Source organism: Apus apus, chromosome Z (genome assembly GCF_020740795.1).
Source record: "Apus apus isolate bApuApu2 chromosome Z, bApuApu2.pri.cur, whole genome shotgun sequence".
Taxonomy (NCBI): Eukaryota; Metazoa; Chordata; class Aves; order Apodiformes; family Apodidae; genus Apus; species Apus apus.
Genome location: NC_067312.1, coordinates 68,285,660 through 68,309,313, shown reverse-complemented (window position 1 = coordinate 68,309,313; position 23,654 = coordinate 68,285,660). Strand labels below are relative to the sequence as shown.

At 42.4% G+C, this 23,654-nt stretch overlaps 2 protein-coding genes across 2 annotated transcripts in view; one reads left to right on the top strand and one right to left on the bottom strand.

The window, feature by feature from the left end:
- The first annotated feature begins 2,654 nt into the window (after nucleotides 1-2,654).
- SLC46A2 (solute carrier family 46 member 2) lies at nucleotides 2,655-9,440 on the top strand. The gene is made up of 4 exons (XM_051642733.1): nucleotides 2,655-3,959; nucleotides 5,613-5,696; nucleotides 7,292-7,448; nucleotides 8,748-9,440. Exons 1-4 carry the CDS (start codon nucleotides 2,891-2,893, stop codon nucleotides 8,803-8,805), a joined length of 1,368 nt encoding a protein of 455 aa, XP_051498693.1. The 5' UTR covers nucleotides 2,655-2,890; the 3' UTR covers nucleotides 8,806-9,440.
- An 800-nt stretch (nucleotides 9,441-10,240) lies between these two features.
- Nucleotides 10,241-23,654, bottom strand: part of SNX30 (sorting nexin family member 30) — a 48,873-nt gene continuing 35,459 nt past the window's right edge. The window contains exons 7-9 of the mRNA XM_051643253.1: nucleotides 21,820-21,906; nucleotides 17,000-17,152; nucleotides 10,241-15,140 (exon numbers count right to left, since the gene is read on the bottom strand). Coding sequence (XP_051499213.1) covers nucleotides 15,081-15,140; nucleotides 17,000-17,152; nucleotides 21,820-21,906 — 300 coding nt within the window. The 3' untranslated portion in view covers nucleotides 10,241-15,080. The remainder of the gene's footprint in view (nucleotides 15,141-16,999; nucleotides 17,153-21,819; nucleotides 21,907-23,654) is intronic.

Sequence of the window (23,654 nt, the reverse complement as noted above, 5' to 3'; positions counted from 1 at the left end):
GACCTTTCCAGATGTGGACTGCTGCGTACCAAGCTCCAAATTGCTGGCACCTGCCAATTCTGGCTGCCCCAACATACTGAAATCCCTACAGCAATCCTGTTCGGAAAGAAAAAATGATGTAACTGTCATAAATGTTTTAAAAAAATAATATGCAAAACTGCATGGAAGTGTGTAACACTGCCACATGGAGACATTAAAAACCTTTATTTGGCCAGACTGACAAAATGTCCAAGAGCTGGTGCAACATGCTGCTGACCTGGCCTCTAGTGTGTCTCCAGACAAGACTCTAGAGAGAGATGCCTTAAAACACTGTGTTCCTTTTCCAGCCTGCTGCAGCAGTGCCTTTGTGCTTTTAGATTAGTCTCAGTGACTCTGTCGGTGCATTTTTCTTAAATGTTAAGGGCCACTCTCACAAGGCTTTTCAGGCTCCACTGTGTTTGTGCCGCATGAACCTCTTTAAAGTGGATGCAAATGTCCCCGTAAATATTAGTAATAGAACTGGGGCACACGGAAAAGCTGATGCTAGACAATAGCAATTTTGATGTCTTTGTGGCATGAAATTAATATGGTAATCATAAAGAGTATTTTGAAGTGGGTAATATTCTGGAGCCTGGGTAAAACTCTTACTTTAGCACTAACTCTTTTGCAGTTACTGATGGGAAACTATATACTTCCACAATAATAAGTTCTTAAAAGTACATTTAAAGTGAATAAATACTTAGAATATCCTGGAAATAGGTATGTAATTCATGAGATCACTGATGACATTTAGCACAGTTCATTAGCTAGCTAGGCCTGAACAGCATTAAACATAACACAGTATCACCTAAATGTCAGGAGTGTCAGAGGAATAAGCCAGGCAGCTTGCACGTGCAACAAAGTGTGGAGGAAAAATATCCCTCATTTCAGAGTTGAGCAGATCTGCAGTCCCTCAAGCGCAGAGCCTGTAATGTACCTCTGCACTCCACAATAACTAATGTCCCCAAACTGAAGCTTAAGCAGGACAAAGTCATTTATCTTTCCCTCTAATGTCTGGTGGAAGAGACAGAACTCCCTGGAAAAGTGAAACGTGGCAACCCCTCTGGCTGGGTTTCTTGCTTAAACTGATTACAGGCTGGCACTTTCTGGTTTTCAGTAAAGCTGTCTGGAATTTTTATCCTTTGGAAATATTCCAGGGTTTGGAGAAACCGATTTGTCCTACTTCTGAATAAAAACTAAACAAACTAGACACCTTTTGCACAATATCTGGGGGAAAAAAAAGGCACCACCTGTTGGAACAACCCACATTATAATTTACAGCTGGCTAGGAGTCTTTTGGCCTGACAAAAAAGACAAATTGTCTGGTGAAACTGAAATTGTCTAGCAGCAAATCATTCCAGCAGACAATTCCCCACTCCCTTCCCTATGTGGGACTTTTTTTTCCTTGAACTGAAATAGATAAGAAAAAATATTGTACAACCAAACTGAGAGGGAAAAAATGAAGCTCTTGAGCCATGAGTACATGGGCATTGAGTAACTGTCACCTGAACCAATAGAGAGTGCAACAGATGGAGTTTTTAACATTGTTCTTGCAAATTAATAATTAACTTACATTTTAAAGTAATCATCATAAGTCTTCCTAGAACACATTATTACTTTGCCTGTTATGATTCATTAAACCAGCACAGAATGAGATCATTATCATTTAGGTTAGCATTTTTGAGGCTGCCAAATATGCTCCAAGTATTTCCTGAAGCTGGGGCCACAGGCATCTTCCTTGGAGCGGGCAGCCGGGTTGAGCCACATCCCACTCCAGGAGCTTCTCATGCCTCTGGCCAGACACACCATTGTCCCCACAGGGACCCCGAGCCACTCGCAGTGGGCTGCTTTGCTTGAGGCCCTGGGGCAGCAGCAAAATTGGAGGTTGACTTCAAGGTGCAAAGCTGCATGTGGCATCAGTGCCTGCAGAGAGACAGCCAGCACCCTGAGGAGCAGGGGGACTGGAAAACCCTGCCCCAAGGTGGGCTCGCACACCCCAGCCTCCAGCTCAAAGACGGATTATTGAGGGGCAGCTATTGCTAATGCCTTTGGATAAATTGGAACTTTCCTGCTCCTCTTGGAAATTCCCACATTTTAAAGATAAAGCACTCAGCAGGCAGAGAGACATCTGTGGGAGGCAGGTTACAAAAAATATGCTCTTTCCCTTTTAATATCTTGTTGGAGTAATTTCCTGATTGCATTATTGAAACAACAGTGACATAAGGGGCACAATGGAGCAACAGGTCAGAGGGGAGCAGTTAAGAGCAGAAGAGCCAACATATTTGTGTAGAAAAAAGGGAAAAGAGCTGGCAGTAAGGGGAATTCTGGAATTACCTGATAAAAAAAGCACACAGCCACCTCCTATCCCAGCAGTGACACTGAAAATCCTCTGACACATGAAGGATGCCAAAAGGGAAAAAAACCCCAACAATCAAAAAAAACAAAACAAAACTAACCACCACCCCAAATTGCAGCAATTAGTTGATCACAGCGTTTTCACTTCCTAAACTGGGAGAGAAAAATTCCCCTGGGTCATCTGACCTCTGCTGAAACTACACCAGGAAGAGATGCTGCGGCAGGCGGGGAGCTCAGGGTGCTGTTCTCCAGCTGTACAAAAGCCTCTCCTGCATGAGCTGGAGATCAGAGCAGCACAGGGATGTGCCTGCCTGTGTGTACGTAGCAAGGTGAGGCACAAATATCTCCTAGCCAGATCATCTCTTGCACAACTCTGGCTCCGTGCAGCCCAGAAGACCTTTTGTTTTTTCCTCCTCTGCTGCTCCTCTCCAAGCACACCTGCAGAGCAGAGCTGCTGAAGAGCCCCTTCCTCCTGCACAACTCCCTGGCAGCAGCTCTCCCCAAGAAGAGAAGCATCATGGTAGGGGTGATGGCGATGAGGACGTGGACTGAGCCAGTGGTTGCAGGTTCTCAGGTGGCCAGTGCCTTCTATGACACAGCACTGCTGCTGGTGGTGAAGAACTACTACAACCAGACCAATGCCACTGCTTCCTCCCATGCACTGGAAGATGCTCAGCAGAAGGCTATCTCTGATTTTTATATTATCTACAAGCTAGTCCTGGGCCTGAGCCCACTGGTGTCAGCCTATGGCTTGTCCAAGCTGGGGGACAGGGTGCATCGGAAGATCCCCATCTGCCTCCCTCTTCTTGGCTACTTGGGCTCCAAAACTCTCCTGCTCCTCCTGATCCTGCTGGGCTGGCCAATAGAGGTGATGTATGGGGCTGCTGCCTTCAATGGGCTGACGGGTGGTTTCACCACGTTCTGGGCAGGCATCATGGCTCTGGGATCTCTGGGGTCCTCTGAAAGCAGGAGATCTCTGCGGCTTGTCATCATTGAGCTGGTGTATGGCCTTGCTGGCTTCCTGGGAAGCATGGCATCCGGGTACCTCTTTGTTGGCTTCAGTGACCACTATCGAGAGGGCACTGTGCTGGTGAGCTGCAGCATCGCTGGCTATGCTTTCTGCCTTCTCTACAGCATTTTTATACTGACAGTCCCCAAGCCAGCAGCTTCCTGCCCAGCCAAAGCTGAGAGAGCAGAGGAAGTGAGCAACCAGCCACCAGCCCAGAAAGAAGCAGCAGGAGCAGGGAGTTCCCAGTGCTCAGAGAGCAGCAGTTCCATTCTAGCATCCCCCTCAAAACTCATCATCATGATGCTGTTTGTGGCAGCAATCCTCTATGACCTCGCTGTGGTTGGTGCAATGAACGTGCTCCCACTCTTCTTGCTCAGGGAGCCTTTAAGTTGGAATGCTGTGGAGATTGGCCATGGCAATGCTGCTGGGTACGTGATCTTCATCACCAGCTTCCTAGGGGTATTTGTGTTCTCCAAATACATGAGGGACATTACAATGATCATGATTGGAGTGACATCCTTCAGCGCTGGCATCCTCATCATGGCCTTTGTGCGGTGGACATTCCTGTTCTACATCGGTGAGTGGAACGGCTGCTTGTGCCAGTGACTGCATTCTGAGAAAGGGGCTGGAGGGAGGGTGTGTTCTGGTGAGAGAAGGGCTCTTGCTCTGCTTCATGGTGAGCTTCAGAGCCAGAAGTTCAGCAGACCATCACACAATTGATTCCCAAGAGTACTGTGTTATCATTCCCTCCTCTCCACATCTTACTTCATACCCCTTACACTCAGGACCCCACATTATCCAGAGGAAGCAAACACTCCTGACAACATTTAGGTTAAGGCCGCTTGACTTTGTCATTTGTTACTTGGTCATGGCTCAGATTGCAGCAGGGGAACAATGCTCACACTGCAGGGGAGCAGGGGTTGTTGCTGGCTACCTGTACTATTAGAACCACACTTGCTGCATTAATGGGAAGCACTTTTTTCTGGTGAGGTAAGGCTACCACAGAAACAAATTGGCAAAGGTTTCTTATTAAGCAAACATCTAAAGATATGATTTATTTTCATGACATGAAAGCACTTATGGTCGGTGGGAAACTTCATAGTGAAACATTGGAGCTGCTATAGCAACTAAAATATTGCCAGAATGTAGTGTACAAATCTTACACTATGTATAAACAACCGAGAGAGAGGTAACAATAGATAGGGCAGCACCCCACAACGAAGGAAAGGCAAGTTTATTTTTGGGAGGTGGCCTCTGCAGGAACACAGAAAACAAAACACAAGAACTGCATCCTTTGTGGCAGTGAGATGGATGATTCATATGAGAAAAACAGAGAGGTTGTGGAGTCTCCTTCTTTGGAGACTTTCAAGACCTGTCTGGATGTGTTCCTGTGCAATCTGCTCTAGGTGTTCCTGCTGCAGCAGGGGAGTTAGACTTGGTCATCTTCAGAGGTCCCTTTCAACCCCTGTGATTCTATGAAACACAGTATCATGTGTTGCTTTGAGGTTTTCTTCTGAAAGTGAGAAAAAGATCTAAGAGAAATGGCCTGAAGTGATTTTTCTGTTTGTGCCAACAGGGAATGAGAAACTAAAAATCAAACAAGGTTTTTCTAAAGGGAAGGATGGTAGGATATTACATTTGTTTACTAAGTCAAACATTCACTAAAATTCTAAATTTGTTTAGGCTATCAGATTGAGGAACAAATTATTTTATTTTTTTTTAATGCTTAAGTCCAGCATGAACATATGCTGCTGTACAGTGTGCAAGATGCTTATTCCCTTCAGTGCAGAAACACCTCAGTAGTTTCAGCTCCCTGAAAGTTTTCACGCTACAGAAAGCCTAAAATACTGCAAGCCAGAAGCACTGAGATACACAACAACTATAGCATTATCAAGGTACTGTTCCTGTCAAGGCTGCATAGCATGGAGTGCTCTTTCTGCTGGTTACAGTAGACTCATTGGTCTGTCTCAAAAAACAGTGCTATAATCCATTTACATTGCAATTTTGTTCCGGTTTGGACAAAGTATCTCTGCTAGTGGGAGCAACAGGTGGTTCATCCACCATTGTATGAAGTAAGGACTTGCTCTCCCAAGATTTTTACTCAAGGGACAGGAAAAGGTGAAGCGAAAGCCCTGCCCAAGCCAGAGGAATGTAGTCTTCAAAAGCAGTGGTTGTGTTTGGAGAAAAGGAGCAGGTAGTGACAATAACTTCATTATTCATTTCATTGCAGCACGGGCAGTAATGCTCTTTGCACTCATCCCCTTACCAACCATCAGGTCCATGTTATCCAAGCATGTCGAAGGATCATCCTATGGTAAGAACTTTGGTCACCTTACCAATCAAAAAACCCTCAATTCCCTCCATTCAGCCTAAGGCATAAAGAGAAAGGTAAGTTATTGCTACAATCTGTGTTTTGCGCAATCAAACCAGAACAGCTGGTACCACAGAGGGAAAGGGAGGAGCAGAGAAACTTGCAGGACAAGATTGTCACATCCAAACTTCTCATCCTCAGTTGTGTCAGCCTTTATCCATAAAATTTTCAGCACATGCTTCAAGAGATGACTATCAGTGTGCAACTTCAAGGCAGAGAAAATATTGGAGGTGCTGCTAAAAAAAACAGTGCTCCAGGGAAAACCGAGAGGAACAAGACATTGGGATGAAGCACAGTGATACTCACACCATTTATTTTTGGCTTCTTTTACTCTGAGTTTTGGGAAGGATGGATTTATTTTTTATTTTTCAAAGTTATGCTCTCTAAATACACCTCCAAGTGTCACTTAGCATTTGCTCCTGCCAGACCATGATTTAACTAACAAGGGATAATCTTTGCATAAAAATTGGCGCTCTCTGCTAAACAGGAGCAGAAATTCTTTTTCTGTTGAAAGTTGTATTAGGAAAGAGTAAAGCGTATGTGTTTCATAACACTGCACTGAAGGTTACTATTTTCACTCCAATAAGCTAGATATAGACAAAATGGACAGGACTGGCCATGAATTCCAACAGCACCTCAGGCCTCTGACTGCTTGTGCCTCCTCCAAGCATGTTCCCACAGCCATCCTTTGCATAATTTTCCCATGAGCCACATGAACACAACCCTGCTCTGTCACCAGTCCATCCCTTCTGCTTGTGTTCCTCTACATGCTCCATAACAACCTAACCCACCTGCCATAATAAATGCAGGTCACACCCCAAATTAATTATTATTAATCACCATGCTGTTTTTAACCTCCACAAGAGCCACCAAGGCTGCAGCTGATTACCACAGCAGGGCAGCTCTGCAGCAGGACTGTGCAGCACAGCAGCCCCTGTGTCCTCTGTGCCTTCTTCAGTGGTGGCTGCTGAGGCTGTGTGGCTGGCAGTTGGTTGGGTGCACAGCCGTGACCTTTCTCCCAGTCTGCACAACCCAGAAGGGCTGAGACATTTCCCCTTCCCCTGTTTACCACAGCAGAAACAGAAAGGTGCACTTCAGCAAAAAAGTTGTTACAACTGGGATTCACTTTCTGCCTTTCCTCTACTCTAAACATCATAGAAATCACACATATCTCCCCATTTCAGGCATTTTTAACCCAGCAGACCACTATTCTGGCCTAGAGCAGAGGCAGACCTTGATCAAAATTTCTTGTCCTGAAGAGGTTAGCCCAGGGCTACCTTTCTACCTCCTATGGAAATAAGCCCCTATTGCCCAGTTTAGTGCTGCTTTTCCAAGCAGCTATCTCAACATCTAGATTGTTTAAACAGGCAGTTTTCCAGTTGGATCTTTTGTCTTACACCTAAGAGAGAGAAAATCCATTTAATTGAGTCCAGAACAGCAGCAGATAAAAACTCATGCCATCTTGGCATACCTCCTTGAAGGGAGGTACTAAAGCTGTTTTCTTCTCCCTGGTAACAAACCATGTTCCTGTTTCATAGGTAAGGTGTTTGTCCTGCTGCAGTTGTCTTTAGTCACCACAGGAGTAGTGACATCTACAGTCTACAACAAGATCTATCAAAACACCCTGAACTGGTACAGCGGCTTCTGTTTCATCTTGTCTTTTCTAGTTGGCTGCCTGAGCCTCCTCCCTTTAAGGTAAAGAATAGGAAGGGTTTTGTCCAAAATTATTTGCTGTGTTTTCTCCATGCTTCTTGATTCTAAGTCTAAAGTGTATAATACAGATGGGAAAACTATATATATATTATTTTTAAAAAACAAAACTGGAAAAAGTGAAACAAAGATCTTGCTGAAATGAGTTGTCAAATATGGAGGTTCAAAGAACAAAACTTGCACATGATCTAGCTCATGGTTTTAATCCTTTTTTGTTTAATGTAACTGCTGTAGGAGGAATATTTGGCAGAGTTTAAGAGCTGGTAATCACAGGGGACGAAGCCTTTATGCAAATGTAGTGCTTGGTATTGCAAAAATAAGTTGTAAGTAGAATAAGGGAATAATCCAACACAAAGTATAATATTTTTAAAAGAGCCATTAAAGGTTACTTACTTATTATGAAAGAAAAGAATAATCTGAGTGTCTCAGAGGTGCTCTTTTCAAGGAGAAACCATTACCACATAATGAAGGAAATGGTTACTTTTCTGATCCAGTCAATTTGCCCAGCTGTACAGCTACAAAGCAACTGAGAGGTACAATTACAAGTTTCAGGCACAAAAGTGGCTTAATTTGAATAGAGAAAGCTCTAACAGCATCTCCATCTACTCTTCCAGAATTCTTGAGGAGTCTGCCCCCAGATCTTACCTTGCCCGTTGTCCCTTCCTCAGGACCCTCCAGCTTCTTGCACTATGAATAGCAAAACTCTTCCAGTATAAAGTTACAGTGGGTTGTGATACTGCCAGTATTTAATCCATGCAACAATATGGTCCCAGGAAAAATTCTTGCCAATTGCTGTAAATTGAAATTAAAAAAGAAACCACAAAAAACCAAAACAAAAACACAAAACAAAAACCCCCAAAATTACTACTAATAAAAAAACAACCAAAAAGAACCCAACAAAATCTAAAGGCACTCTGTAGACAAACCTGAGTGTTACCACTTATATAGGAAGAAAAAGCACTACTAAAGAAAGCTTCTACACTATCAGCTCTGCCTCATCCAGAGTACAATGGCTTTTTGGGTTTGTGAACACATTTGACACCTGGTGTCAACAGGATGAGTACAGGAAAGGCTGCCCCATACTCATAATTCCCCTGGCTCTGCTTTCCTACTCCTGTTTTCCAGACACGTGAGTGACTCATTCCATACACATAATCACTCAAGCAAGCTTCAGGCACCCCAGCAAAGCTTAAGATAAAGAACTGGTGGGGAAAAAGCAAACTGTAGTTTGAGAGAGTAGCTTTCTAGTTCTCTTGTAACCTACCTTTTTCTTGCTCTTTACAGCATTGTAGCCATCAAACAACATTCGATCACTGGCTCCCTTCAGATTCTGACTGAGTGAGGAAGGCTGTACCAGCTACAGCATCTTTTTTCTTGATCAGCTCTTCTTTCTGAGCTACGGAAGTGGAAGGTTTGCCACGCATCAGACCCGAGTTATTGTTACAGGAAGCATTACATTTATGTTTCCACTTCTTTATGTTTCCACTTCACTGTGTACCATAGCCTCTCAGCCACTGAGCTTACCCAGGACAAAGTTTGCCATGCTACTTCTGCATAACATCACCTTGCAGAGTACTGGCTATTGCACACCAGCAGTCTTCCGAGTACTTTGCTTTCCTTCTAAGCCAATTAGCAATAGTGCAGTGACACGAACAAGGTAGAAATGAAAACAGCATCACTCAGTGTGGAAGGGGAAAGCAGAGGATCAGTTTTTCCTTAGTTCCTTCTTGTGTGTTCATTAAAAAACCTCAGGGCGATTCTGTGACTTTGCCTGATGAAGCAGGGGCCTGCAAGCTGCATCCAGCAGGTAGATGTTCCTCAGCAGGACATACCTGCTATCCAACAAGTGCCATGGAAGATGTGGCAGCCCAGCTGATCAATGCTATGTGTAAGACTACCAAATACAGAAATACCACTGAAAAAATAATAAATTAGGACACTTTCAGTAATCCCTACAATAAAACACTCCTGAACAGATGCTCATGCCCCTGTCTTCAGGGAGTTTTGTCACACTGTCCCTAGACAGTGCTTTAACAGAACTCATAGGAGGACACCTGTGACTCAAGAGCAGATACCAGCACTTAAACTCATGCCACCAGGATGTACTACTCTTGCAACATGCTAAGAACAGGTAAGTGCAGCACACTACTTCTACTGGCGTAGCGACACTGATGCCAGGTAATAGTTACCTTGTTAGCCCGGCTTTATGCTGGGCGAAACCCCTAGCAAAAAAAAAAAATGAACCTGATACAATACAGCAACTGGCATGAGACAACAACTAAACTCAAACATGATTCAAAAGACTGTCATGCCCCAGAGGGGTCAGCACTTAAATTATTTGTCTATCTACATGGTAATTGAATGAACAATCATTAAGTGGCTTCCAAGCTCTGGACTAAGTACAGACAAGTTAAAAGCCCTTCAGTAACTGAAATCACCTGGAGGCAAATCAGGAAGCATCAGTTCCAGCCACGGATGCAGTAAGCAGAAGTTAATTACTCACTATGCAACCCCTTATTCAGAGGAAGTTGCTGCCACCCCTGCTACTCCCCAAACACACATGCAATCTTTCCTCAGCTCCAGATTTCATTTTTGAGTAATACCAGATTAACTTCAGCAACAGACAGATGAGTTTTAGTTAAATGAACAGTGGAACAAAATTTTAAGGAAAGCATATTTCTGCAGTAAAACAATGAGCTGCCCAGCAAAGTAATCATACACATCATTTTGATGGCAAAGGCTGCAAAAAATGAAACCTTATATTTTAGGTAAAGGAGTCATCTTTTAATGCATTTATTGGTCCATTCCATTAAATTAATTGAGGTAAACAAATGGTGCATTTAAAAAAAAAATGTACACACTAATAGAGAATTACAAACAGTTTTACCTCAAAGTGTTTTTCTCTATCAATACTATTTCCATAGTAAACAATGTACAAAGTATATTTATACAGAGATATATGAAAGGGTATAGAAACATGCCAGCACCAGAAGGCAAGACAACATTTCATAGCCTGTGAGTCTGAACAAGAGCACAGTTGCCAGATTCGGTCAAGTGCAGAAAACAAAAGCCTCCTTCTCATTTTTCCATCGTTCACTAGCTAATTCACACAGACACAAGTCTTTTCACAGCTTTTATTTTGTTTTTTAATAGTATGTTTTTTAATGGTCACTCTAGTTCCAGTGAGTGGTTTTACAGAGGTTGAAACCAGAAGAGCCTGCACAATGAGCCAGCACCGTTTTGGTCCCCAGTACTGACTCCTTCAACAAGGAAGGAGATGAGATTCACCTCTGCTCACAGCCAGTCTGCTTCACCTGCATGGCCCACCTGTTCTGACCTTAAGGAGGGTCAGAGGGATGTAGGCACAAAGGAAAAGAGAACAAGGATGGTGCTGCTTTATTTTCATATGCTAAAGACAAAAGCCCTTTGGCTGTTTCCTATTGTAAGACTGTCCCTCTGCAACCTGTCTCCCTGTGCAGTGGGAACATGACACTGGCCACACCCCCACTGCCTGATCAGAAGGTATGGATAAATATCCCAGCAGCAGTTAATAACTGGTTTAGCTTCAAAGCATAGAGAGAACAGAGGCCTTCAAAGTAGTCTAGGACAGCAAATATCCTTTAACATTTTAGTATGCCTCTTACATAACGGTGATCAACATGCCTTTTTAGAAAGTGCATTATTTTCTGCACAAGTTCTGTGCCTTAGCTATGGAACCTTAAAGCTAGCCCAGTTCATTACTGAGTACTTGTACAAGTCAGACATCACTACAAGACTTCAAAGTGCTAAGCACAGAATTAAGCATTGCCATTTATTCCATAGAATTGGTTAAACAGCACCCCCAAAAAATTTAAAATGCAACATTCACATTGCCCAAAGGCAAGTTTATTCCTGTGATTTCCACTTCTACTTTACAAAAACAAGACAAATCTGACAAGTAGTAGCAAGTTCCCTACCTTAGAAAAGATACCAGTTTCCCTAGTTATTGGTTGTTGTAGTATAAGTTAATATACCAAGGAAACAACTGTTCTACCTTCAGAATTTAAAAAGGCTGAACATCTAACAAGCTAGTTTAGTCTATGCAATTTTGTTCAGTGGTTATCAGCACCAGGATTTTAAACAGTCTGCAACATTAATCATACTTAGTGAAGTTGTGGAAGTTTTAACAAAAGCATGGCTTCTGTTAACACACTGAACAGTCCTGGTGGAGGGAGGGAATTCTTTTGTACCTTGGCATCTGCAGGACGGGCACCTGAAGCAATGAGGAACAGGCTCTGCAGAGACACTGCGGCAAGGCCACCTCACCACCCCTCTGCAGGACTGTCTCTGCCACTCACATTTTGCAGATGTTTCTTGCTACCCCTTATCCCACTAGTCTATCCTTAGCACAAGTGTCAGTGTGACAAAAACCCAAGTAGACTTCAGTGAAGGATCTGTAGTTTATTCTTTGATACAACTCACATCAGAAGAGTTTGTCTTTAGCACTACACCTATTACCTTTTCATTTTTCAATGGATACCTGAAAAAGCCATGATGTTTCAACATCTGTGTTTATTGCAAGAGTCAGAACCTGGTAAGGATACATAGGAACAATGCACGGTTCATGACCGAGCATGAAAACAAGATCTCAGTGCTTGCTTTATTGTGCTGGTGCCAGTTAAGAGAATAAACAAACATCCCAGAAATTACACAGAAGTAACCAGGACAGCAGTGAATTATGCATCCTCTGAGAGGGAACTTGGTCTGGCTATGGTTTACAAGGAAAAGTAGGCTAATTTAAGAACTGTTGAAGGACCCACATTACACAGGCTTATAGAATGGGTGAAAGTAGTTTTGACATCATTTTAGTGCATGTGCAGAGGGTGACCTTCAGTGACTGGCCACTCAAGAAATTACTCAAAGATTAAGCTTCTATACTACTCCTGCTTCCTTTTACCAACACCTTTTACTTGCCACACATAAGGTTTGGGACATCCAAAGGAGAAACTCCTGTCTTGTTAAGGATCATGGGATAACTTGTCAGTTTGACTTAACAGCTCAGATCTCAACCTCTCACTAGCAACTGTTAAGTAAGTGTGCTCTTTACACCTTATAGGAGTGTCTTGGTATTTAGTAGTTTCCCTGTTGAGCACTGCTGCTCCAAACCTCACCATCAGGATTCTCCCCACAGCTCACAGCTTCTTCCATAGTCACCTAGTGATTTACAATAGCTCTTTTTATAAAGAGACTCCTCCGTAGCCCATAGGAGCTGAGACCTACCACCACACACCCTTCTTACGCTGCAGAGAATCAAGACATGTTGATTTGAACATCACTTGGTACTCCCCAGCATCCATTATGGTTTGCATGAAAGACTGTGATGTCAGTTGTTAAATTCCCCAGAACCAACACCCACTTCAGTTTGATATAAAACTAAGAGGGAACAGGATGTCAATGTTGTAAGGCATCAGATGAAACCTAATCACCTGTAGGAAAAAGCCTACCATCCTTTCCATCTCTAACTGCTTTTTTAATAAGGTGAAGGGAAGACTGTATTAGTTCCAATTACGTTCTGCTTCACACCCAGTGATGTTGCAGTCATTTACCACATGTGAACCAGCTCACAAAAGCATGTTGATCTCTGTTTGTGGGAAATAGGAAAGACTGTAACCTTGAAAGTCAGACTGCTAAATGGCCTGCAAGTGCTTATTTTACAAGGTAAAGACTGAGGAAAACACTGGGTTACGGCTTCAGGTGATCCCCTTAAGCACTTCCCTTGTACAACAAGGCTAGTTTGTCATTCTGGACCTAATAGCAACTTAAAGGTGAGTCCTCATTTACACCAAGTAAGTGTATATTGACAAACTATGAGTTTAAAAAACAAGAGGCAATGTTTGTTTAGTACCAGAGAGTTGTCAATGGAGGCCGAGTCAAAAAGGAAGACCTCTTAAAATGTCTTAAACTTGAATGCTGCACCCAGAGAATATAACCTCATTAGCCTGACAGCTACCACATTGCAGCAATAACTCATCTTGACAGCTGCTATAAAGCCACCAAGATGAGTCGGGCAGCTTTGGGTATGCTTGGTGGTTTTGAATGGACAGAGTCCAAACCAGGCTGGTACCTGGTAGGTTGTTGCTGGAGAACACAGAAGTTGCACCCTCTCAATTACTGCTCAGATTCTTCTTTGCAAGAATATTGCTGGAGACCAAGTAATCATTCAGGTTGAGCAATAAGTGATCAGCCTTACTGATTCCCCGAAATCCAACTATTTCTACTAGCCCCAAACCCCCTCACTTAGGATGGTTAAAAGGGATTTAATTACATGCTGTTAAACCAAGACTCTGGGACTCTGGGAATCACAGAAGCATTCCTAAGGCCATTAAAACCAAGCAGGCATTTACTTGACGTTTGACTGCAAGAGAAAGGGAAAAAAAACCTGCCTTGCAGGAGTAGCTACATCTCTAGAGGCCAATCAAAACTACCAAAAATCTGTACCAAAAGTAGTATTAAAACACTTCTGATGCCTCAGTAGAGACAAGTATGAACATCGTGTACCTAACACTGAGCTGTTTAAGGCAAGTTTCACACAGAATGATGCCTGATGTAAAGGAAGCATTTGACACTATTTTGGCTTTCAGCTGTTGCAAAAACAACACAGGGAGAGAAAGCAGAGTTCTACCTTTACTACAGCAGGCACCTTAAGTGACCAAGCCCAAAGTGGCTCTAGTTCAGAAAAAAACCCAACATTTAAAGCGTGGACCAAGAAAATTCTACCATGCAACTTCCAGAGCTAGCTTTAGAAAAAATGAACTCAAGACTCATACTTGCTTCTACTGTTTCCACAAGCCTTGAAAGGCCGCTGTTCAACTCATTCCCACAGCTAAGCTGATTTTGATCCCCAAGTCACAAGTACACTTCAGCCAACTGACATTACTTCATAATCACCAAGGTAAACAAGACACTCAGTATGAACCAACAGCATGCCACACTCACAAAAACCACAGTTCATGCTTGCATCACAGGCTATCTGCAGGTGGTGTTGGTATGTTCTGTCTAGGACCAGCCCAACTCCCACACAGAGAAGTCTCCATAAACCATTTTATCCAGAGGAAACATATGGGTGGTAGCAAACCAGAAAATATTCAAGACTTTCCCTGTCCATCCAAAAAAAAAAAAGAAAAAGGATAAGAATTGGTTAGGGAGTACTGTATAATAGAACTGACTGGTTATATTTTTTCTTTTTTTTTCTTTTTCTTTTTTTAGCAAACAGAATGGTAATAAAGATGTCATTTGGCACCTTGCAGTAGAGTTTTGTTTTCATCTTTTTAGTGTTCCAGTCATCAGCTCCTTCCAGACTAGAGAGGTAAGTTTTATCAAGATCCCCATGCATTTTCACTATAAACCCCCAATTACTCCATAGGATAAAGGAACCAGTCAAGATAACTGAAAAAGATGAAACATACCCTAGTTTAAACACAGAAAGAGAGGAAAAAAATTAAAATGGTTTTCAGAGTCTGTTCCAGCCTAAGTGCAGCTGGCATTTCAGTTAACTTGACAAAAGGAGTCCTTCATACAGTTCCAGTATGTCTAGTGGTACTGAGCACACAGGTGCTAGACTGTCCATGACAGTACTTCTTATTTGGTCTCTGGCTTGTCTTGCAATAGTGGTATAATTGACTCCCACGCCGTAAGGCACTGAAAAAAGAAATAAAGATTTAAAAAATAGATTGTACATCAATTCTTGTAACTTTTGACCAACCTTTCCAGGCCAACAGAATGCAAGTTCAAGGAAGGCTAGTCAGGTCTTATAGATCATTACAGAAGGGCGGGGGGAGGGAGGAGGGAACTAGAATCTCAAATAGCAAGAAAGTATTCAGAAAGAATAGCTGCAATTTCCAAACAAAGAAAACAAGCTTTCCGAAGTCACCAGCTGGCTAAAGCCATTCAAAATCAACAGGATTTCCAAATATGAAGCTAGATTTACTGATTCTAAACTGAAGAATATCACAGCTTTCAGTGAGGCAGACAAGCTGCGTCTAGTAGAAATTCACATCTTTGTGGTGTGTCTGTGGGAGAAGGCTGTTTTGGGCACAATGGCAGCAGCTATTACAGACTACCTACAGCAAACTTATTTGAAAAACCCATGCATTTTGGGAGGGAAGTTCAGAAACACTTGTACTCTGCTACACCTCTGGGACTTGACTACCTCATGAAAAAATGGTAGTGCCTGGTATAGAAAAACAGAATTGGACTCTAGCTTCTGGGCTATTAGACAGTCCCTCCAGTCTTTGCAGTAATTTCCCCAGTCACGTTGACTTACTGCAATCTTTGTGCTCTGGATCATTATTGCCTTTCAACCGTGTACTGCCCAGTAGCCAAACTAGACAAACACAGACCATGGAATACATATTCTGAAGCACTGGGAATGGAGAAACTCATCACCAGCTCTTACATCCACAAGTCATTGTTGTTCAGTATTTTCCTTTTAACCTTGCCAACTGTACTTGCCAAGTTGTGTATACACTTCTAGTGGTGTATCCCAAAGTGATTAGACGCTCTCCTACAGAAGAGCTTCCTTGCTGCAATTAAGAGCAAAACTAAGATGTACAGATTTAACTGTCCGTGGCAGGGGCACTGCTGGATGTTCAGTGGAATCTTTAATACCCTTCTCCACAGCAGTCTCAGAAGAGAGACAAGATCAGGGTGAACGAAATTCTGTGTGACTAGTTTTGCATTGCTGACCAGACAGACATTGGAAAGGCAAAAGAAGTGCATGTTAATATTAAATGGAGAGGTAACCTAGCACACAAAGAAGTTTGTAAAGTATATGTAGAAAAAGCAACAGGCAAGAAGACGTAGCATGTCAAGTGTTTAAAATATTAACCACTGCATGGGGCAAGTCTGTTCTAGCAGGAAGGAAAACTAGACTGGCCGCATATGCAGTTAAATGTCAAGGACCTTTCACTTAAAACACCCAATCTGATGCTGAATCTCAGGTACACATGCTCCAAACAAAAAAAGGCAGAGGCACCTGACTAGGTATTTCTAGGACTAGCATACAAGGATCAGAATTATGCACAAAGGGAAAGAGTTTATAATAATTTATGCATATCAGGTGTAATATATATATATGGATTAATGGATTTACATTAACCCACATAGCTGTTTATTAAAAGGCAGAATCAAGAGATTTTCTAGCCTGGTAGTATTACAAGAACATGCAATTTTGGGTTTTTTCATCATCACTATTGCTGCTCAGTAATTTGTTCAATTCAAAAATGCAAGACAGACAAGCATCCAGGAAGAAATGCTGTTGCAAGGCTGCCTTGCAAAATACTGCTGGTCCCCTGCAGATCACTTAAGCATGACCAGCAACTCAAAAGATTACTCTAAGTTGCTGAAAAAGAGCAGCTTTCACAGCATTAGAGAACTGACTTAGGTGTCCAAGATTCTTTTATTGCACGACAGCCTGAAGATTTCCTGAAGAATTATCACCACCTCAGAGGAAAATCAACTACTCTTATTCCTGCTTATTCTCCAGCAGTGCCACATACCTTCTCGTAGTACTGAATGTTTTTATCTGCCATCCCCATGAGTAGCTGCCTGAAGTCTTGTCTTTTGTTGTTCTGCCATCTCTCCATATCTGCTTTCAGGTCAGCATTGAAACACTCGACTCGGTCTTGACACTTCTCAACATCTGTGGGTACCTGCAGGAAAAGAAATTAAGATGGAAGCTGTCTTGAAAGTACTCAGCTACTGCATTATCTCACAAAATACTGTGCAAACCTACAGAGGAAAGAGTAAGTTAGCAGGCCACTAGTTACCCTGAATAAACTCCGTTACAGGAGAAAAGCCCCAGTTCTGTATTAGTGAGGAGGCAGGATTGTTTCATTCAAATTCTGCTATATCAGGTGATGGGCAGCTGTGCTTGTCCATGACCATGCCGGATATCGAGGCAGACTGGACTACATGATCTTCAGAAGTCCCTTCCAACCCTGACTGCTCTGTTACTGTAACATTTAGATTTGTCCAAAGAGCTGGGAAACAGACCTCACTGTATCTCTCTGCCGTAACAGCAGTGACCAGTTATGGCTGCAGAATAAAATTCCTAAGCATTTAGTTTCTAACTTCCACTTTTAACCTTACAGGCCGTAAGAAAAAAACCAAGTGCAAAGCACCGATGATCATTCCTGTGGATTGGCCCACTGGCCCTTGGGCTCAACAGTGGACATGTAATCACTGAAAAACAACAGGAGAAATCTTGAAGGACAGCCTGTTGCAAATTCAGGTAGGCATTTAAATGGATTATGACAGTAGTCACCAGCCCAAGGTTGATGCACTTTGGGCCAAGTAAGTTGCCGTTCTTTCCTTGTGTTTAAAATCATGCACAACTACAGGAAAAATTAACAAATGTTTCTGCAAGCAGGAAAGCCATAAACACCTTTCTCTCCCTTCTCCTTGTGCTGCATGGTCAACTCAAACAGGAAGTCTATAAGGACATGCAGACTAAGCCCATAACCTCAGAAGAGGAACGTCCTGAGCTTTGGCACCAATGCAAGAAGTGAACCTCTGCTCTGGAAGCTGTGACTTGCACCAAGACAAAATGAAGAACGTTTGCAGAAGTTTGTAGTGGCTCCTCTCATACTTGATACTTGCAGAAAATTCCTTTTTTCTTTGAGGGGTGTGAAGGAAGGAAGAGGATAAGCAGACCATGTAAGAAGCCTTTCATGGGTGACACTATAGGAAGTCTGAGGTGTGTTACTACCTTGCAGTTTGGCAAGGCACATGACTTACGCAGGCACGTATCAACTCTGGTTCTTCCTCAGGATGTGGATTAGGGCTGATCACTGAAGCACTCCATTGACTAATACTCCAAGAAAGTCCCGCATCTGTTCTCCAATAAAGCTGGAAGCACCTCCTTCATACTCAGGGGATTTGAGTACCCCTTTATTCACACAACTGGATTTACACTACAGGAGCCTGGGGGGTCAGTAGCCTCACACTTACCCCACCCTCTCAGAGCACTACACTTCTGGCTACAAAACCCACTCTGCCACAACTTCAGATATGAAGTTCTTCTCTGCTAGGTTTCAGACAAGAACTATCATGCCAGTGGCTGGAAGGTTTAGAAGATGCTCCCATCAAGGCAAGTATGTCTTGCATCGTATTTATAAACACTCTGCTATCTTAACAGGAAAGACTAGGCTATCAAGACAGAGAGAGTCATGAAGTCTGGAAGCAAAACCACATAAGATTACCCAATCCAGTTAAGTTTATTTGTAAGCATTCACCAGCTTCCTGCTTCTCCTGCTAAGATCTAAAGCCACAATGAAGCTACGGAAAAAAAAAAAAAAAGAAAAAAAAAAATAATCTCTTATTTCTTACAGCCAGTTCTCCTGCATGTCAGGCTGAAAGGGCTGTATGAGTTTTGAGGTACAAGGACAATCCAGTAGTCAGCAGATGGGTCATATATCCTCCAATTAAGAAACTGCAGCAATAATTCCAGCTAAGTCTCCACAGACATTATGAAACAGTGTCTGCACATGCACCAGTCCTCTTCAGGAGTATAAATAACCTTCCTTCCAAAACTGCAGCTTCCCAAAAGTTGCAACTCAACTCAGTAGCTGAAACAAAATTTTATTCTAATTAACAGCCTTAAAGCACTTCATAACTAGTGCAAAGATAATGAAAGAGAGGTTCTAATAAGAAATTTGGACATAGGTTGAAACACCAATGGTGATACTTTTATCTGCTTTTACTGGTGTAGATACTAGATACTAGGTGGCAGCTAGGAACTGAGAAGAAAGCAGACCAGACTTTGGGGGAAGTTGATGCTTTCTTACTGATGGCTGTGCTCAGCTCCTTGAGCAGCTAAAAAACCCAACCCCCAAGACAACTAGCTCAAGCTCCAATACATTCTGCAACAGCCCATCACTATTTTAGTAAGTCAGTTTAAACTGAGAAGAGATGTACATGCAGGCAAGAACTGCGCATAAAATTGCATACTCAGGAGTCTGGTCACCTCATTGTAAGATATGAAGTTCTGCACCTACATCTATTCCTCTTCACATAGTTCTTGAAGAGACCAGAGCCTAAGTACAACTCACATCTAGAACGTAACATGGTCAAGTGCAGATGGCATCACTGCATGTCCTTTTTTTTAGCATACCCAGTCTCTTAAACCTTCTCTATGACATCATTACCAGGGAACAAATGGTCCTGAAGCACAATGAATCCAGCATTTATTAGGCAACTAATCTCTGTATATGATATTTCTACCTTCCTAGTTCTCTGGAAACGTATAGTGTTACAAGCCTTTCTTTTTTTTATTCTGTAAATACATATGATCACCAACAACTTTACATAATGCACCTTCGTATTTACTGCTCCCACAGATCATCACGCTGCAAAGCCTTCAGGCAGACAGAATAAATTAGGCCACCAAAAGTGGATTTAATCTCACCACAAGGAAACAATGCCTGCATTTCACTATATCGGTTGCATCACTGCAAAACCAGCTCCAACACAGGTCAGAAATGGGTAAGAAGTACTTCACCACTGTAGTTGTTAGAAACAGGAAGGCTGCAAACCCTGCACTGTTACGCGAGTGTTAAAACACACCACACACACTGCTCTTTTGATGTAAACTTCATCATTTTGAGAAGTATTTGCTGACAGACATTCGCAGTAGCCCTACAAGCCTCCTGCATTTACAGGCCACTGAGTTCTAAGCGGATCCTCTCAATGTGAGAAGGATCTAATGTCATCAACGGAGCTTTGAGAAGCGGGTCTGATTATGTGAATGGCCAGTCCCAGAATGCCCTCCAGTGGCAGAGATTAGAAAGTAATAATAGGCCCTCATTTTGTGGTCCAAAAGTAGGCCTTTCCCCCTTAATTCTTTTTTTAAACCTCGTTTCTTGCCAAATCAGCTAAATATGCCAAAAGGAACACAAATGCCTTTCACTGCAAACAGAGTATCATGAGCTGGATTATGCTTTTAGTTTCCAGCAAGTCACAGCCGAGAGACCTTGCTGAGCCTAAGATGTGCTGCTAGCCACAGCTCTGAGCTACCAGCTCTCACAGACAGGGACATTCCTTCCTCGAGGAAAGGGTCTGAAAAACACGAGCTAATATTTTATGAACATACAAGAAGCTCTATTAGTTTGTTCAACTTCATCTTGTAAAATAACACAAAGTACTTACATTAGAGAACAGGTACAAGCGTTCCCAAAAGATATGCTTATACCCTGAAGAGGAGACATAAGTATTCAAAACATTCTTAGACAGCTATTTAAGTGCTGTGCTTTACACAATCCCACTGAGTGGCAAAAGCCCTTTAGTAGGTGAGAGACTAGCCAAGTTCAGCAGTGCCACTGCATCAAGACCTTGATGGAGGTCAAATGCCTAAAAACTCAACTGGCTTGCTGAATATGCTACACTTTGTTTCCTCTGTCCTACATAGAAGTTGGTAGAATACCCGCTTATACAAAGCTACACTGAGGAATTAAGAGTTCATACTACACACCAGCCAGCAGTGGGGCAGGCAAAAGACCAAAATACAAGAGCACCACAAAATGCCTAAAGACAGCACTAGCTGTAGAGCCTATGACAGACACAACACTGGAAAAATACTGGTTTCTATTTCTATTCTCCAAGCCTTTTCAGCTTCTTAGATTAAAAACATTATGTGAACCTCCTGTTAAGATTGTACAGCAGTCCTAGTACTGGGAAGTCATCCATTAGTTATTAACACAAAGATGAAGGGGAACCAAAACACTGCAAGCAGAGGAAAAGAACAAAGCCTGTTGTCACTGTTGGTTGAAGTTGCAGAGAAGTTGCACATTGCTCCATGCAGAAAGCAGGTGGCAGCACACGCAGCCAGCAGCAGCTTTGTTCTGCATGAAGCCCAGCCAAGACCTGCCACTCGGTGACATCTGTTGTGTCAGACAGGGCAAAACCCGGGAGTCGTCTGCAGTCAAAACACATGTCCTACAATACCGTTCAGCAGTGCCCGGGATAGGACCTTAACTCAGCTAGCTGACGTACTACCAAATCACCAGGGGACTATTTCCACTACTCCAGTCCCTATCACCAAACACTCCCTACTGACCACTGGCTGTTGTTACACAAGGTTACACAGGTCAGAGTCATCCTGCATTGAACAGTGGGAGGTCACTGCTACAAGACCTGCTACACATATTATGTACACACCTAGGTCTTTATTTCATACAAACTTGCCAACAAACTTCTGCCAGAAATTGCTTATACTGCAAAGAAGCCACCAGACCCAGTTAAGCAAGATCTGTTTCTCCATTCTTCTCAGGAAGTAACACTAAGTGCAAGCTGTTTTTGTAGAGCAGGTAAAAGTTCTCACCTTTGGACGGTCTTCTTTTTTCAAGGCTACTGCTTCCAGTTTTGCTTCATACTCCGCTTGAACTTGGTCTCTCTTCTTCAACACGTTCTATGGGCAAGAAAAAAGAGAGCTGTCAGCAGGATCCTCTTGTTGCTGCCCTCCCCAGCCTGCAAGAAACTGCAAAGTGATACAGCTTAAGTGCTAATTCAGTCTGAAATCAGACTTTCAGACTCACTTTGTGCCATTCTACAGTATTTGGGGAGTAACTTTTAAATACAAAAATCACTTGCTCTCCAGCACCTGTCAGGGTCAGATAAAATTCAGTGTCTGGACAAGCTGGAGGTGTGCAAGATAGAAGCTGATATGGAACCATGAATGTAACCCTAAGTAAATTTGATTCATCAATCAACCTGTTATTAACACTACAAGCATACTATTAACATAAACTAAAGCATCAAAGCTGTCGAGCACAAGTGCAAATCTTCTGGTGTCCTCAAGCCACCAGCAAGACAACAGTATGGGCTAAGAGACAAAGAAGGCCACCACAAAAAGTATTAGATCTCCCTTTGCATTTGCAAAGACTCCTCAAAGTCCTTTACAGCAAGCCCTTACATTATTGTGTTAGAAGAGCAGTAAGCTTTGCTTTTAGATCAGTTTGGGGGGGTTGGTTGATGGTTTAATTAAAAAAAATAAAATTATGAAAGCGCAATTTATATGAAAAGCCTTGAGCTAACTGAGTTTCACAAGCACTAAACATTTTATTGAATATTCTAGGAATAGAGAACAGAAGATGCTACCCTAATATTATACTACATCTGCAAGACAAGATCTCCACGAAGGTTATACTGCATCCTTACAATTTATATGCAACCACACAAATTAATCTTTTTAAGAATATACTACTAAAAAATAAGCAGTTCTGTGTCTGCAAAAGTGGGCAATTTACTTCTTCAGTCTTCACAAGGAAACAACTAATTTTTTTTTTAATAACTGTAAAGTTATAATTAAAAAAGTTGAGAGGGAAGTCACCAACACTCACTGCTCAGGCACCTCAGCAGTGTAATCTTAACTTCTCCTGCACCCAACCTGGCCAATTCATGTTTCAAATCTTCCCTTCTGTCACCAAGGAGTAACCCCATTAGGGCAAAAGGAGGTTAACTGGTCATTTTAACAGTTTCAGTCAAGGCTAACAAAGCACAACTAGTCATGTGCACTGCTGCCTAAAAATAAAAAGTAGTTCTCAGAGCCCTAAGAGCCAGCCTAGCCAAAAACTGTTTCCTAATACAGATGTACAAATTCTATATCTACTTAACACTTCCCTCCTAATTTTCCCTCTTAAGCCAAGGGAAGATCATCAGTGCAGTTACTCTAGAGACAGGAGATGTTAAAATCTATATTCTTACAAACCTCAGTCTATTATAAACGGGAATGGCACCCCATTCACAAAGTTGTTATTGATTTGGGGGGAAAAAAGGGGGCAAAACTGAAAAATTCATCTCAACAGCTTAACTCCCCCTTTTGTCCCCAATAGGAGGAAAGCAACCATGTTCTATCAGTTGTGTTTGCTTGATAAACCTCAACATTCCCATTTGTTCTGGAATCTAAGCAACTATGTGGAATAGCCCTTAAGTGACCAAGGTTACCAATGCAACAAAAGTCTGAGAAATATAACAGGTATTTCTGCTTTGTATTGCCTTGTCAACCTAAGTCAACTGGAATTTCTTCTCAGAAAAAAAACCTGCCTCCAGCAATCGCGCTCAGCCTTTAGGAGCCTGGAGTAAGCTAGATTTGTATCAGGAGTGATTAACAAGTATCAGCTGACAAAGAACGGGGGTCTTATTTCCTTTTAAGTTCTC